Below are 16,102 nucleotides of genomic sequence, written 5' to 3' on the forward strand. Positions count from 1 at the left end.
TCTGCAGTCTGAGTGTTAGGATTGCAAGTGTGAGCTAAACATGTAGTGCTTTTATAATATACGGTGCCAAAACAAACCAAAATGTAATATTCGGTAGTGAATTTAGAAAGACTCACTGAGAGAGACGCTTCAATTTTATTTTTTTGTGGTTACTGATGGTTGAACCCAGGACCTCACACACACCAGGTAAATCCTCAGAGACTGAATTACATTTCAGCCTAGAACTAAAATGTTGAGGGAAACACAAAATCAGCACTGGGGAAACACACACACACACACACACACACACACACACACACACACACACACACAACCAAAAGACCTGATGCATTGGAACTGGAGAGATGGTTCAGTGGTTAGGTATGTTATTGCCCTCCCAGAGGACCCAAGGACCTCCCAGCAACCACACCATTCAGAAAGCTATTGTAAAGATTTTCCTTTGTGGGCTGGTGAGATGACTCAGCAGTTAAGAGCACTGACTGCTCTTCCAGAGTTCAATTCCCAGCAACCACATGGCGGCTCACAACCATGTGTAATGAGATCTGATGTCCTTCCTCTTCTGGTGTGTCTGAGGAGAGTGACAGTGTACTCATATACATTAAATAAATAAATATCTTTAAAAAAAAATTTCCCCGGGTTGGGGATTTAGCTCAGTGGTAGAGCGCTTGCCTAGGAAGTGCAAGGCCCTGGGTTCGATCCCCAGCTCTGAAAAAAAGAACCAAAAAAAAAAAAAAATTTCCCTTTCAGCCCATGTTAGATACAACCCCAACCAAAGACTCCCAAGGCACTTACTTTTGTTCTTCCACCTAGAATGTAGCAATATTTTAAAAAAATATTTTTATTAATTCTTTGAGAGTTTTACACAATGAATTTTGATCCTATTTGCCCTCAACCTCTCGCCTTAACTCTTTCCCAAATCTATCTCTTCCCTGCCACTCCACAACTTTCATTATTAAAAAAAAAAAAAAAAAAAAAAAAAAAGGCCTATAGCCTCTGCTTTGTGCTGCCCATGTGTTTCTGGATGTGGGACTGGAGCATGGTTGCCCTACCAGGAGTTACATACTTAAAAAAAATTGACTCTCTCCCAGAAGCCATCAACTTCCCATAGATCCTCAAGGGGGTGGGACTCACGAGCCCCTTCTTATCCCATGCTAGAATGCTGACTGGCTTGATGGCGTAAAGGCCATGCATTTATAAGCACAGCTGGTACCACTCCTTCCACTCAGGTACTTCCTGACCTCTGTCTGGCTCTTGTAGCGTTTCCACCCACCCTTCCATGGTTGTCCCTGAGTCTTAGAGGGGGTGTGTGATGTAGGTGTCCCATTTGTGTCTTAGCACTCCATAGTGGATTTACCTCTGCATCTTGACCACATGAGTTTCTGCATCAAATACCCTCTCTGAGCTACAAAGAACTTCTATGCTGAGGTCTGAGTACCACTCGGCCTGGTTCAAGGACTGCTCCACCAGAATACTGCTGTGAAATCAAAGAGACATAAATGTGGGAAATGGTTTGGGGAAGTGGCTTCACGGTAGAGCTTGCCTACCACCAGGAGCTAGTGGTTGCGCACTAGCACCCTGAAAAAAGAATCAAGAAAGAACAACTCCCCAAAATAGAAGCAGGTAGAAGCCAGCCAGGTAGAAGCCAGCCACAGATAAAGCAACGGTACCAGCACTTAACAGCAGATTATGAACCAAAGGAAGAAGTGTCATCGGAGCCCTTTGTCTAAGGTTTGCATGGTTGCCTGCAAGGGTTTGGGGTGCCAGCATCCCCATATCTTTCCCTGACCTCACCGGGCCATCTGTTTGCTATTTCTCTGCAGGCCCAGGCCTTGGCCTGCTCCAGTAAGTTCGAAGCTGAGTTAAAAGCTGAGCAAGATGAGCGGAAACGGGAAGAGGAGGCCAGGAGGCTCCGCCAGGCAGCCTTCCGGGAGCTCAAGGCAGCTTTCAGCGCATAGTCCTGCTGACCTGACCCTTGACCACTGCTGTGCCTTACTGACACCCTGGAGGTGATGACTAGGATTTTCACATTTTTATCCTCGCAGCCTTCTGCGCAAATGACCTCCCCTTCAAGGCCTAGGCCTGTTTCTTAGTGCTTCTGGATAACCAGTGACTGCTTTCATCCTTCCCAGGGTCCTGGCCCCTTTCAAACGGTTCGCCAGCTGGTTTCCCCAGCCTTCACTCCTCTGCCGTTATCTGTAGCCGAGATTTGTTTCTTACTTGTTCCCGTGTAGTCCTATGTCAACAAGTCCTGTTTATCTATGGTTCTCAGAGGACATGTTGCACGTCATCTCGTGTAGTTTTTTTTCTTGTGGTCCTTGCATTATTTCCCAGTCAGCGTCTGTCTTCTTGTCATTACTCAGATTCCACTGACTTCCTTTTCACCGTCTTCCACCTTAGTATGATGGCGGGATTTGAAGGAAGACTTGTGAATTAGACCCTCTATCCCCACCCCACTCCGAAACGGGACTAACTTGATGCTGTCTTTGCCTGTCTCCTGGCACTTAACAATGTCTATGTTCTCGTTCCCTCTCATTCTTCATTTCACAATCCAGTCATTTTAAGTCCTTTACTGTTAAGAATGAAAGAATCGTCAGAAGTAATTAATATTAGTGAGTAGAAGGATAGCTGTCATCCGACCCCATGCAAATCAGGGTGGACCTGTGAAATTCTCAAGTGACATCCAAGGTCTTTTGAAGTCATGGCCATCTTCCGGTGTCTGACATCAGCTCCAAAGAACTGAAAGAAATGTATTCTCACCCATGGGACAGATTTTTTTTTTATCTTGTGAGTTTCTTGGGACTTCTCACAAATACCAGGGGGTTGTATTTTTTAACAAAAACAAAAACAAAAATTCTTAATGTCATATTTATTACTTCTCTTTTGTAACTGCTGTCTCTACAATAAAGAAAACATCTGCCCTTCTATCTTACAACTGTTTACTTTTAAATAAAATGAGCAAATGATCTTTGCCTTCATACCGGTGTGCCTTTGGTCTTCTTTGCATTAGGGGATGGAAGAATATGTTTTCCTTTTTTTTTTTTTTTTTTTTTTTTTTGGTTCTTTTTTTTCGGAGCTGGGGACCGAACCCAGGGCCTTGCGCTTCCTAGGCAAGCGCTCTACCACTGAGCTAAATCCCCAACCCCAGAATATGTTTTCTATGGGGTCTGTACAGCCTTAGGCTTCTGTTGACACTGAGTCCCTGAAGTATGGGTAGAAATAGAAACAGGATGGGTAGTGCTGGAATTGTAGCTCAGTGGGTAGATCACTTACTTGCCTAGCATGCTTGAGTTCAAGCACCGTACTTGCATTTTAGGACATAGATGCAGAATTCAAGCTTATGATTATCCTTTGCTATAGGGTGAGTTTGAGGCCTGGCCAGGTTACATGAAACCTTTTTTAAATTTTTAAATATTTTTTTTTCTTTTTTTCGGAGCTGGGGACCGAACCCAGGGCCTTGCGGTTGCTAGGCAAGCGCTCTACCTCTGAGCTAAATCCCCAACCCCAATATTTTTAAATATATATATATATAGTTGTCTTTAGATATACCAGAAGGGGTTGGGGATTTGGCTCAGTGGTAGAGCGCTTGCCTAGGAAGCGCAAGGTCCTGGGTTCGATCCCCAGCCCCGAAAAAAAAAAAAAATAGATATACCAGAAGAGGGCACCGAATCACATTACAGATGGTTGTGAGCCACCGTGTGGTTGCTGGGAATTGAACTCAGGACCTCCGGAAGAGCAGTCAGTGCTCTTAACTACTGAGCTATCCCTCCAGCTCCAGACCTTATTTTAAGAGAAGCCATTGGCTGGAAACCGGGAAAGGGAATAATAATTGGAATGTAAATAAGAAATACCCAAGTTAATAAAGATGGAGGGAAAAAACGCATTTAAGTACACACACACACATACGCACAAAAAAAAAAAAAAAGCCATTAATGGAACCCTAAAGAAGAGGGTGAGAAAGGATTCAAGGAGCCACAGTATGAGAAACAACCCACAGAATCAACTAAGCAAGGCTTATAGGGGCTCACAGAGTCTGAAGTGACAATCACAGATCCTCTATGGGTCTGAGCTAGGCCCTCTGCATATATCTTATGATTGCATAGCTTGGTGTTCTTATGGGATCCCTAAGTGGTAGTTGGGATATCTCTGACTCTTGCTTGTACATGGAACCTTTTTTCTCCTAGTAGGTCACCTTGGCCAGCCTTCTTTTGAGGGTTTGTGCCTAGTCTTATTGTAATGACACATTCAGGTGATAACCCTGGGAGGCCTGCTCTTTTTTGGGGGGACGGGAGAGGACAAGAGGAGAAGCAGGAGTAAGAGTGGAACTAGGGGAACTAAGAGTGAAGGCAAGGGAGATTGTGTTCAGGATATAAAGTATGTAAAGAATAAAAATTAAAAAAAATTATGTACCTTGACCAGCATCAAAAGCAACAAAGAAAAAGAAAGGAGAGAGAGAGAGAGAGAGAGAGAGAGAGAGAGAGAGAGAGAGAGAGAGAGAAAGAGAGAGAGAGAAAGCAAACAAGCCTGGTGGTGGCGGCACCTTTAATCCCAGCACTCAAGAGGCATAGGAAGGCAGATCTTAGTGAGTTCAAAGGTAGCCTGGACTATAGAGAGATCCAGGATAGCCAGGTTATACAGAGAAAACTTGTCTGGAAAAAAGAAGGAAACAAACATTGACAAAAACAAAAGTAGGGTGGGAAGGTGGTTCCATTGACAATCACCCTAAGGCTGACCTGTTCTCATCTTCCCTCCAATGAGGATTCTTTCAGCTGCTGGTAAAATCTACAGTTTGTTTCCTTTGCTTTTTGATCCCTGGCTTAATAATATATTGACCTTGGCATATTAACTCTAACAAGTATTTCACAGTAATGAATGAAAGAAAATGATTTGTAGTCAGGGCTGGAGGTGGAGAAGTAGATAAGATCCTGAATTGTTGTTGTTGTTGTTCAGTTTCTCTGTAAATCTCTTTTTTTTTCTCTTTTTTTATTGGGCGTTTTCTTATTTATTTACATTTCAGATGTTATTTCCCATTCATAAACTCCCTATCCTATCCTATCCCCCTTCCCCTTCTTCTATGAGGGTGTTCCCCCACTGACCCATCCACCCACTCCTTCCCGCCTCCCCACCCTCCTAATCTCTCTAAAACATTCTATTAATAGTGACCAGCAAGATGGCCCAGCAGGTACAGAGGCTTGCTACCATAGCTGACCACTTGAGTTTGATTCCCAGGTCTAACAGGTAGAGGGAGAGAACCAACTTTGGAAGGTTGTCCTCTGGACTCCATACGTATTCCTTAGCAGATGTATGTTCAGGTCTTAGCCTCACATTTTAAAAAACATAGGGCCAGTGACACTCAGCAGATAAAGGTGCTTGCTGCCAAACCTGATGAACCAAGTTTGATCCCTGGGTCCCACATGGTACGAGGAGAGAACCAAGTCCCAAAAGTTTTTCTAGACATAACTGAGAGGAAAACATCCTGAGACAAATGCCTCTTTACGATTGGCCTGGACAAGTCTGTGGAGCACTTTCTTAATTTGTGTTTGATGTGGGAGAACCCAAGTTGCCACTCACCCCTGGGCAGGTGGTCTTGAGGTGTTTAAGAATTCAGGCTGAACAAGTGATGTGGAGCAAGTCAGTAAGCAGCACCCCTCCATGGCTTCTGCTTCAGTTCCTGCCATGACTTCCCTTCATGGCAGCTTTTGGAGCTACAAACTGAAACAAACACTTGGTAGCCAAGTTGCTTTTGACCATGGCATTTTATCTCAACAGTAGAAACCTTAAGACAGCGAGTTTGAGGTCTCCTGGGCTAATGGAGACACTGTTTCCAAAAAAAAGAAAAAAGAAAAAAAAATCTGAAAACAAACCAACAACAAAATAACGAAAACAAGATAAAAAACAAAAGCCAAGCAGGAAAAAAATGTCATTTTGTACAAACAACCAAAGTAAGAGCTAAAACTCTCAAGTGATACAAAATGTCCTACAAGAGTTCTTAAGGGGTTGGGGATTTAGCTCAGCGGTAGAGCGCTTGCCTAGCAAGCACAAGGCCCTGGGTTCGGTCCTCAGCTCCGAAAAAAAAAAAAAAAAAAGAAAAAAAAAAGAAAAAAAAAAGAGTTCTTAAGACAGATGACATGTCTTGAGTCAGGTGACTCCAAAGAGCAGAGGTACCATGTCTTGGTGTCCTGTTGGTCCACACTCCATGTCCTGCAGAAGTTGTTTCCTTTCCTATTACTGTCACCTCAGGTTCCCAGCCTCCATCTCCAGGGCCAAGGCCAAACCCCAATCCTGGTTCTTCCCTCAGGCTCTGCAGTGACCTGACTGGTTTTTCTACTCTCCTTTTGCCCACTGTTTAGCTGGGACAGTCTCTGAAATGCACATCTGTTCCTAGCATCCTCCTTCAAGCTTTGACCCCTGCTCATCTGGCCTTTGTACTACCCTCCACCCTTCCCCTTGGAACTCCAAGGCCTGGGTCTGAAATGGTGAACAGTTCCTGAAAGTGCCACATCTCCCCTCTTGCACAAGCTGTTTCCTCTGATGGCTTGCTCTCCCTCCTCCCTCTCCCTCTCACTAGTTAGTGATCTACTTCTCCTTGACTCAGCCCAGAGTAGCTTCAAGAAGCATTCTCAATGCTCCTAGTAAGGCAAGGAACACCCTAGGGTTCCCTTTTTTACCTCTAGGCATTCTCTGTTGTAATCCTACATTCTGAAGGATTCCTCTCTCCACCCTTCTGTTAGGGCTACAAATCTCTAAACAAACAAAACAAAAAACACCCACAAGTTTGTTTGTTATGTGTATATGGGGGTGGTGCATGTAAGAGGTCAGAAGACAATACACAAGACTCAATTCTTTTTTCTGTTCATGATGGGTCCCTGGAATTGAGCTCAGGTAGTCCGGCTTAAAGACTTTGCTGTGCTATCAAATTGGCACAGGACTATGATCCTTTGCAAGGGCAGGAAGTCTCCCCTGTCTACTGCTCTAGGCCTAACCAGTAACCAACTGGCAGCTTTGTAAGTAAATTTTGAATATAAATGTGTACGCAAAGTGAAGCTATGCCAAGTTTGCCGAATAGATGAATAGATAAGGTAAGGTGTTCATCGCTGATGTCAGAGAACATCCAAGCACCTATTGTTATAACAGTGGAATGCCCGAAGCCAAGCATATGGTGCTGGCATCAGTTCACTCTGTTAAGGGCACTCATAGGAGACCATCAATCAGTATAGCATGATCATGTGTGGCCAGATAGGACTTCCAGAGTAAGGAGAAAGCTATGCTTACTGTCTTTATAACAGTTCTCCCAGGAGAAACAAATTCATGGGCCTCTGGAGGAAAATGTGAATCCCCTCAGAAGGCTATGCTCACAGTGACCTAAAGTTCCTCCTCCTCCTCCTCTTCCTCCTCCTCCTCCTCCTCTTCCTCCTCCTCCTCCTCCTCCTCCTCCTCCTCTTCCTCCTCCTCTTCTTCCTCTTCCTCCTCCTCCCTCCCTCCCTCCCTCTCTCTCTGGAAGTTTGGGTTAGCTTTGAACTTTCTTTTTTTTTTTTTCCTTTTTTTTTTTTCGGAGCTGGGGACCGAACCCAGGGCCTTGCGCTTGCTAGGTAAGCGCTCTACCACTAAGCCAAATCCCCAGCCCCCGAACTTTCTATGTAGCTAAAGATAACATTGAACTTCTCTTCCTCCTGACTCTTATTTCATAAATTCTTGGATTACAGGCAGGTGGGGCTTTGGCTCTGGGGCCTGGGGCCTGGGGCAGAGACCATGAGGAGGAGGAAGGAGGAAGAAGGCATTGTGGAGGAGGTGGATTGTGAGCACAAGGCCATGAGGGCTGGCCTGTTGGAGTAGGAACAGCCCAGACAGAGCAGGGCAAGTGATATCTCAGGGTTACTGACACGGAAGTAGAGAAACTAGCATAGAGGGTTGATGTCTGCCCAGCTCTAGTGCTTTAAGGCTTATTATGGGATATAAACCCCCAAATAAAGTTACCGCAACAACATACATGCAGGAAAAACCATTCATACACGTAGATATAATTGCAGAGCATATGTCTAAGGATGTAGGTCAATGGGTAGAGGGCTTGCCTCGAATACTCATGGACCTAGGTTTGACCACAAACATTGCATAAACCAGATGTAGCAGCACATGCCTGTAATCCAAGCACTTATGAAATAAGAGTTGGGAGGAACAGAAGTTCAATTTCATCTCTAGCTACATAGAAAGTTCAAGATCAACCTGAACTGCCTGAGACTGTGTCTCAAAGAGAGAAAGGGAGGAGGAAGGGAGGGAAAGGGAGGGGGAGGCAGAGGGGGAAGGGGGAAGAAAGGGGGAGAGAGGGAGAGGGAGCGAGGAAGGAAGGGAGGGAAAGAGGGAGGGAGGGAGGGACCTTAGGACACCAAGAGCACAGTCTTCTGAGAGCATTGTTCAGAAGGTACATTGCTATTGTCTCCTTTGCTCACCTGTTGAGGTAAGGTCTTCTCAGACAGCCCAGGCTGGCCTGGAACTCACCTTTCCTACTTCAGTCTCCCAAAGTCTGGGGTTATCACTCAGTAACCAGAATGCTGGGTCAGCTCTTGTCTTTTTTTTTTTAAAGATTTATTTTTATTTTTTTATATTATTCTTTTTATTATTTTGAGACAGAGTCTGTCTATGTAGTCTTGGTTCTCCTGGAACTAGCATGTAGACCAGGCTGGTCCAAACTCCCAGAGATCTGCCTGCCTCTGCCTCTATTTTTATGACTTTTAAATCATGTGTATGTTTGTGCATGAGCACTCTCGAATACCCATATCCACAGAATCCAGAAGAGGTATCAGGTCCCTTGGAGCTGGAGATGTGATGCAGGGGGTTTGAGTCTCCCAACATGGATGACAGGAACTATCTTCCTCTGGGAGAGCAGCAGCTCCTCTTAGCTGCCCCCTCATCATCTCTCTGGGATTGCTATTGTCTTTTTTGACGGATAATTTAGTGATTTCTTTTTTAACATTGAAATTTCTGTCTGTGTTAGGTACTTATTTCAGCATTAACAAACCACCCGATGACTTAATGGCTTAAAATAATAATTAACATTTATCACCTCACCGAGCATCTGAGGAGGCTGGGATTCAGAAGCACTTTAATGGGATGAGTCTGACTCAGGGTCTCTCATGTGGCTGCAGTTAAAATGGCAGGTGGCGTGCTGTCATCTAAGGCTGCACTTACTGCAGAAGCTGTTTGTAATGTGACTCACTCCTGTGGTTTAAAGATTGGTGCTGGCTGTTGGCAGGAGGCTTTTTCAGAGTCTTCCCAACATGGAGAAGCACTTGCTGCATCTCTGCCCCCCCCCAACTCCCCACCCCCCCACCCCCCACCCCCCACCCCCCACCCCCAAGATGTCTTTTGCTTTCAATGCTCATTTGTGTGGATTCGTGTGACCCACCTGTGGACAGACTGGACCTGATTGTGGTCAAGGGTTTTATTGCTAGAAAGAACAACTGGGGTGGATCTCAACCCAGCACAAGTGCTTCAAGAGAATGAAGTGTGAGTCGTTATGGCCTTTAGGTTCAGGAAGCACACTGTCATTTCCCCCAGTAGCCCACCGAGTACATAGGTTGGCTTTACTGAGAAGAAATGGTGGGCACCATCTTAGAGCTAGCCATTATAGAATCAGAGTTCTTAATCACCAGTTACAGGCTCTAAGCCAAACTGATTGAACTAGGGAACGAATCAATTGAGAAGATACTGATGAGCTCCCTGAAAGACTAGCAGAGGAAGGGCTTAAAAAATAGGCCCGATGGGGTTGGGGATTTAGCTCAGTGGTAGAGCGCTTGCCTAGCGAGCGCAAGGCCCTGGGTTCGGTCCCCAGCTCTGAAAAAAAAAAAGAAAAAAAAAATAGGCCCGAGGTGGGGTTGGGGATTTAGCTCAGTGGTAGAGTGCTTGCCTAGCAAGTGCAAGGCCCTGGGTTTGGCCCCCAGCTCCAAAAAATAAATAAATAAAATAAAATAAATAAAAAATAAAAAAATAAATAAAATAAAAAATAGGCCCGAGGCCAAGCAACTGGGACACAGGGAAAAAGTGCAGCCTGAGAATTGGCCAGGGATAGCGCCCTGGCTGCTCAGAACTCTGTGGTGGTGCACTTCCTCGGGTCATTTACTCTAGCTCCAGGTTCCAAAGCTAAGCTCAGTCATGTGCCCACAAGTTCCGGTTGAGGGGTAGCGTTTAGATTTTTTTTTTTTTTTTTTGTTCCTGTCTTCCGTAAAGGAAAGCTGTGTGCTGCCAAGTCCCATTTCCCATTAACAATCTTACTTTCCCCAAACATGGTAAAGTATTCCAAGTGCAGAAGTCACTATAAAGTGGCCCACTGCACAGGCACCGGCGGGTTTCTTGTTTGTTTTTAGACAGGGTCTCACTGTATAGCCAAGGCTGTCCTGGAACTCACAGTCTTCCTGCCAGAGCCCTCCTGGTGCTAAGAGAAGAGTGCGCATGGCTGCTCCCACCTGTCTTCATGACTTTGGACCTTGCCATATTTCCTGTAAGTAAAAAGGTCAAAGTAGAAAAGAAAATATATTTAAGGGAACTTATACAGTATTCTTGCTTTCTTTAAAAGGAAGTGCATTATTTTTATTTATTCTTTAAAGTCATACACGTATACAATATATTTTGACCATATCCACTGCCCTACTGCTCATCCCGGACTTCTCCCCAGTCAGTGTTCTTTGTAACGATCAAACCCTTGGCAGCAAGCAGGCAGTCTGTCCACAGGTGGATCACACGTCCACAGAAATGGACATTGAAAACAAAAGACATCTTGTTTGTTGGGGGGAAAGCCAGGGTTACAGGAATGTGCCCGATGACATTACATGTTTGGCTTGTCTGTTTTAGGTGGGATGCATAAAACCATGTCTCTGCCCAAGAAGAATGGATACTTCATGACAGCAGCAACCACATAGTATCCCCAGAACAGAGTAGTACCAAATATGCATTGTCCTTGTTCATATATGCAGAATTTTGTGCACATGAAACTGAGGGGAGGAGACCCCACAGTCCCATAGGCCAGGTTAAGGACATTCAGTTTTTCCCTTTATGTTCTTGATTCTAAAAAAAAAAAATAACTGTAAGATATTGCACTACAACACTATAATAACTACCACCACCACCATCACCACTGTTTTTATTTCTCAAGGTAGAGTTGTTTTATTTGTTTTGTGGGTTTTTTTTATTATTGTTGTTGTTATATTTCAGGCTAGTCTTGAGTTTGACATGTAGCTAAGGATCTTCAACTTGTGATTCTCCTGCCTCCACATCTCAAATGCTAGGAATTTGTGCTACCAAGCGTCGTTTATGAGGTACTGGGGATCCCACTATGGAGGCAATCTTAAGGAGCCATTGAGATTCCTTTGTTTTGCAGAGAACATTCCCAGAATGTATCCTCTGATCTCTATGTGTGTCAAGACATGGACTTCCTCTCCCAGCATGCACAGTAAGTAAATCAATGTGATTAAGAAAAATAATTCTTTCTTCCCAGATAACTTTACCTTTTATCAAGCTGACATAAAACTGGCCAGCCTACCAGCTTACCTTGTGTGTGACAGACTTATACTGAGGAGACACAACATATACATGTCTACTCACCTCAGATAGGGGCCCCACTACAAAAATACAGATATCACTAAAGTGCAACTGAATGAACCGATGAATTTTATTGGTGTTACTTATAGGAGTATGGGTGGAGGTTACTTACAGGAGCAGAAATGACTTAAAGTCAGCAACATCAATAAAGCCTGCCCCAGCGTGGGTGACAGCTCATGAAAGCTGGAAGCCTGCAGGCAGTTCAGCGGGGTTGGAGAACATCCTTTCCAGGTGCTTGATTGGTCTAATCATCTTCTAGGCAGTTCTGTTAGTATCTGCCTCTTCTAGACGGCTAGTCTGGTCTGGTCTGAGAGTTTTTGTTGCAGCTTGTCTTGTCTGAGACTGATTCTCAGTAGTGCCCAGTGCTTACTCTTGGAAGGGAAGGACCTAGTGAGTGTGGTTAAGTTCCAGAGACTTCCTGAAGTTAGTTTTCACTGTTGACTTCCCTGGGAGACAGAATGTTTCAACATTGGAAGAAACTACTGCAGAACGCCTTAGACTACATGAAGGCATTTCTCAACCTTTCACCTCCCCTCAAAAGGGAAAAAAGGGCCCATGAGATGATTCTGTAGATGAATTGCCAGATGACCTGAGTTCTCCATGGTAGAAGGGAAGAACCAATTCCTGAAAGTTGTCCTATGATCTTCACACTTGGTCTGTGGCATGCATGTACACACACACACACACACACACACACACACACACACACACAGAGAGAGAGAGAGAGAGAGAGAGAGAGAGAGAGAGAGAGAGAGAGAGTCATTGTGCTTTTTTTTTTAAAGAAATAAAAAGAACAGAGTCTGGAAGTGGTATAGTTGTAATTCTAGAATTCAGTAAACTGAGGCAGAGAGATCTTGAGTCAGAGGCCAGGCTGGGTAACATAGTTTCTAGCCAGTGTAGGTTACACAGAAAGATCCTTTCTCAACTCTCCTCCTAAACAAATACACAGATAAGAAAGGGATGGTGTCTCAGTTTCTTTTTTTTTTCTTGCTGTGATCAAATAGCTCAAGGAAAACAACTTCCAGGGAGGGGATTTGGTTTACTTCCACATTCAAAATAGACTGTCATGAGTAGGAAGTCAAGGCAGCAGCAGCTTGAAGCATCCGGTTATGTTCCATCCACAGTGAGAAGACCGGGTGAAGACACACTGCGCCTTAGTTTCCTCTGTCCATTATACAGCCTAGGATCCTGGTTCCTGAATGGTGCCACCCACACTGGGCAGGATGTTGCCCACAGGGGGCAGGTCTTTCTATCTCAACCAGTGTTTTTACAATAATCCCTGATAGGTATCTCCCATAAGGGCCTATCTTCTCTGTGACTCCTAACACTAAATTATCACAGATTGGAATGAACAACCAGAAATAAAATGGGAGAAACATTCCAATAGTGCCCCAGCAGAAATATGAATATGAAAAAGATTGAGAAAGCAGATGTTTTGGGACATACCATAGACCATTAGGTGAAAGAATGCATATTTTTCCAAGAATTTTTTTTATGGTTTAATTTTCTCAGCCATCCAAAGGTTGGAAAAGAATTAAAGATGTCCAAGAAGTTTTACAGTAAAAGTCTGTTTTGGTAAAACGTAAAAATGGATTTATCTCCATAGTTATCATCCCTATGGCCTCTCCTGAACATGTTTCCTCAACTCTCTGGTTTGCTATATTCCATCTTCCTTGTGGTTTCCCTTTGTTTTCTAGGCCAAACCTTTTGAGTTCTGTGTTGGCCCGTTTCTCATTAGTATAATAAAATGCTGAAGCCTGGTAACTTTAAGAAAAGAGGCGCATTTTGCTCACAGTTTTAGAGGTTAGTAATCCAACCAGCTTAGTACAAGCTCTAGTAAGGTCTCTATAGTGTGCCACATAATGGCAATGGCATCGTGATGGCAGTATGTGTGAAAGGAAAAATACCCGCCATGAGATAGGAAGTCAGAACATGAGGAGAAGCTCTTTCACAATGCCCTCTCACAGGAACAATCAGAATCTCACAAGAACTACCTTAATGCGTTCCAGGAAAATACCCTTACCACCCCAATGAATTCTCATGAGGACCCAACTCTTGATGACACTACTACTTCTTAAACCTTACTCAGTGGAGAACGACCTTCCAACACATGAGTCTTTAAGGGTATCTTAGGGTTACTTTTACTGTGAAGAGACATCATGATTACAGGAACTCTTATTAAAAAAACATTTAATTGGGGCTGGCTCACAGTTCAGAAGTTCTGGTCCATTATTGTCATGGAGGGAAGCATAGTGGCATGCAGGCAGACACGGTGCTGGAGAGGTATCTGACAGTTCTACAACTGTCAGCAGGCAGCAGAAAGAGATAGTGAGGCAGGCACTCTAGGTCTTGTTGGAGCTTCTGAAACCTCAAAGCCCCACCCCTTGTGACATACATCCTCCAATAAAGCCACACTTACTTCAATAAGGCCATACCTTTAATAATACCACTCTCTGAGTCTATGGGGGCCATTTTCTTTCAAATCACCACAAAGGGACAAACTTCATGCAAACTGTAATCCTATCAGGTCCCAATCTGAGTGGTTACTGGCCTCTGCACCAACAGTTCGTTTCCCTTTGCTTCTACTTTTAAACTTTCCAGACCTCTTCTTTCCTAACTTTCTGTTCCTCTTGCCTGAACATTTCTAGGCACTAAATCCAAGACCATTTCATCAGCCCTATACCTATTGACCCATGTCTAGTTAGAGTACTAACTGGTCCTTTTCCGATTCTGCTTAGATGAGCTCTTCTTCTAGCCTAATGTACCAGACATTTCTATTAACAATACTTTTTCCTCCCAATGGCATGACCTTCTTCCCTGCTGAATATAGGCAGTTACCTGGGGTTTCAAACACTTAGAGCCTTAGCTCACATTACCTCTGATCCTTCATTTCAACAGTCTGTCTCTTCACCCTTATGAGGACTGTATTAGCTTTCCAGGGCTGTTATAACCAAAGTGGCTTAAAACAGATATTTTAAATTAATCATGTGTGGGGTTTGAATGAGAATGGCCCCCACAGGCTCATATGTTTTAATACATGGTTTCTAGTTGGGGGGATCGTTTGGGGGGTATACTAGTCAGAGTTACCTAGACAAACAAAATAAATAAAATAAAAACACACATAAAGTGCAACTATTATACACATATATAATATATATTATATAAGTGTAATATATTATATAAATAATATATTACATGTAAAATATAATATATATTTATGATATAAATATATATTATAATTATATTATATATAATTATATATATATAAATATATTATATTTATATTTATAATATAAATATATATAGTTAAAAAGGGTTTATACAATGGCTTACAGGCTGTGTCCCATAATAGTCCAACAATGTCTGTCTCCCAACAGCAAGTCTGAGAATTCAGTAGCTGTTTAATCCATAAGACTGGATGTCTCAACTGGTCTTCAGTATATGTGGGAATCCTGAAGAAATAGCCTCTTAGTGTCAGTGAAGTGAGGTTGAGAGCAAGCAGGCAAAGAGCAAAAGCTTCTTTCTTTTCCTTATATAGGCCGCCACAAGAAGGTGTGGCACAGAGTTAGGGTGGGCCTTCCTACTTCAAATAAGCCAAAATTAACCGAGACAGCATGTTAAATAAGCCAATTAACTAAAAATCTTTTACAATGCCTATCAAGTAGGGTTTCTAGTCAATTCCAGAAGTAGTCAAGTTGACAACCAAGAATAGCCATTACAGGAAGGACTAGGAGACGTGGCCTTGTTGGAGGAGGTGTGTGACTGAGAACAGGCTTGAGGTTTCAAAAGATGTGACCATTCTCATGGTGTCCTTGTGCATACATGCTTTTTTTTTTTTTTTTAAGATTTATTTATTTATTATATATAAGTACACTGTAGCTGTCTTCAGACACACCAGAAGAGGGCATCAGATCTCTTTACAGATGGTTGTGAGCCACCATGTGGTTGCTGGGATTTGAACTCAGGACCTCTGGAAGAGCAGTCGGGTGCTCTTAACCACTGAGCCATCTCTCCAGCCCGCATACATGCTTTTTATTTGCCTGAATGATTGTCATCTCTAAGGCTCACTGCTTCTGTCTGCTAACCTAGGCCTAGTCCTGGAAGCTCTTAGCCTCTATACAATCTAATCTAGACCTAGAATGTTTTCAGCCTCTGAGACTTACTGATGAACAAGCTCACCTTTTCTTGTTCTTTCTGAACTCTAGCTGTCAAGATTCTTTCAACTCAGCTGTTCTGGCTCCAACTCCTCTCCCAGTCAATTTAGTCAATCTGGCTTTTCTCTCAACTCTGAATTGTCCGATTTGAGTTCAGACTAACTCTAGCAATCTTTTCTAATCTTCTAGCTCCTTCTCATTCTTCTGTCTTTACCTGTGTCAGGCTTGTTTTCTCTTCAGTCTGTCTCTGTACAACTGTCCCCATCAAACTTCCTCCTTTAACTCTCCATAAACTCTACTGTATCCTGTACTGTGCTCCCTTCTTGTGCTGTCTCTCCCTTAAGGAGCTTCCCTCTCCTCTT

At 43.5% G+C, this 16,102-nt stretch overlaps 1 protein-coding gene across 2 annotated transcripts in view; it reads left to right on the top strand.

Annotated features, from left to right (window-relative positions):
• Window positions 1–2,976, top strand: part of Efhd1 (EF-hand domain family, member D1) — a 46,503-nt gene extending 43,527 nt beyond the window's left edge. Inside the window, exon 5 of one of the 2 annotated variants that reach the window (XM_087567364.1) lies at window positions 1,821–2,975. In XM_087567364.1, the coding sequence (XP_087423490.1) occupies window positions 1,821–1,846 (26 nt within the window). In that variant the 3' untranslated portion in view covers window positions 1,847–2,975. 2 annotated transcript variants of the gene reach the window in all.
• Window positions 2,977–16,102: the final 13,126 nt, after the last annotated feature.

The sequence above is a fragment of the Rattus norvegicus genome, chromosome 9, assembly GCF_021556685.1.
Source record: "Rattus norvegicus strain SHRSP/BbbUtx chromosome 9, alternate assembly SHRSP_T2T, whole genome shotgun sequence".
Lineage (NCBI taxonomy): Eukaryota > Metazoa > Chordata > Mammalia > Rodentia > Muridae > Rattus > Rattus norvegicus.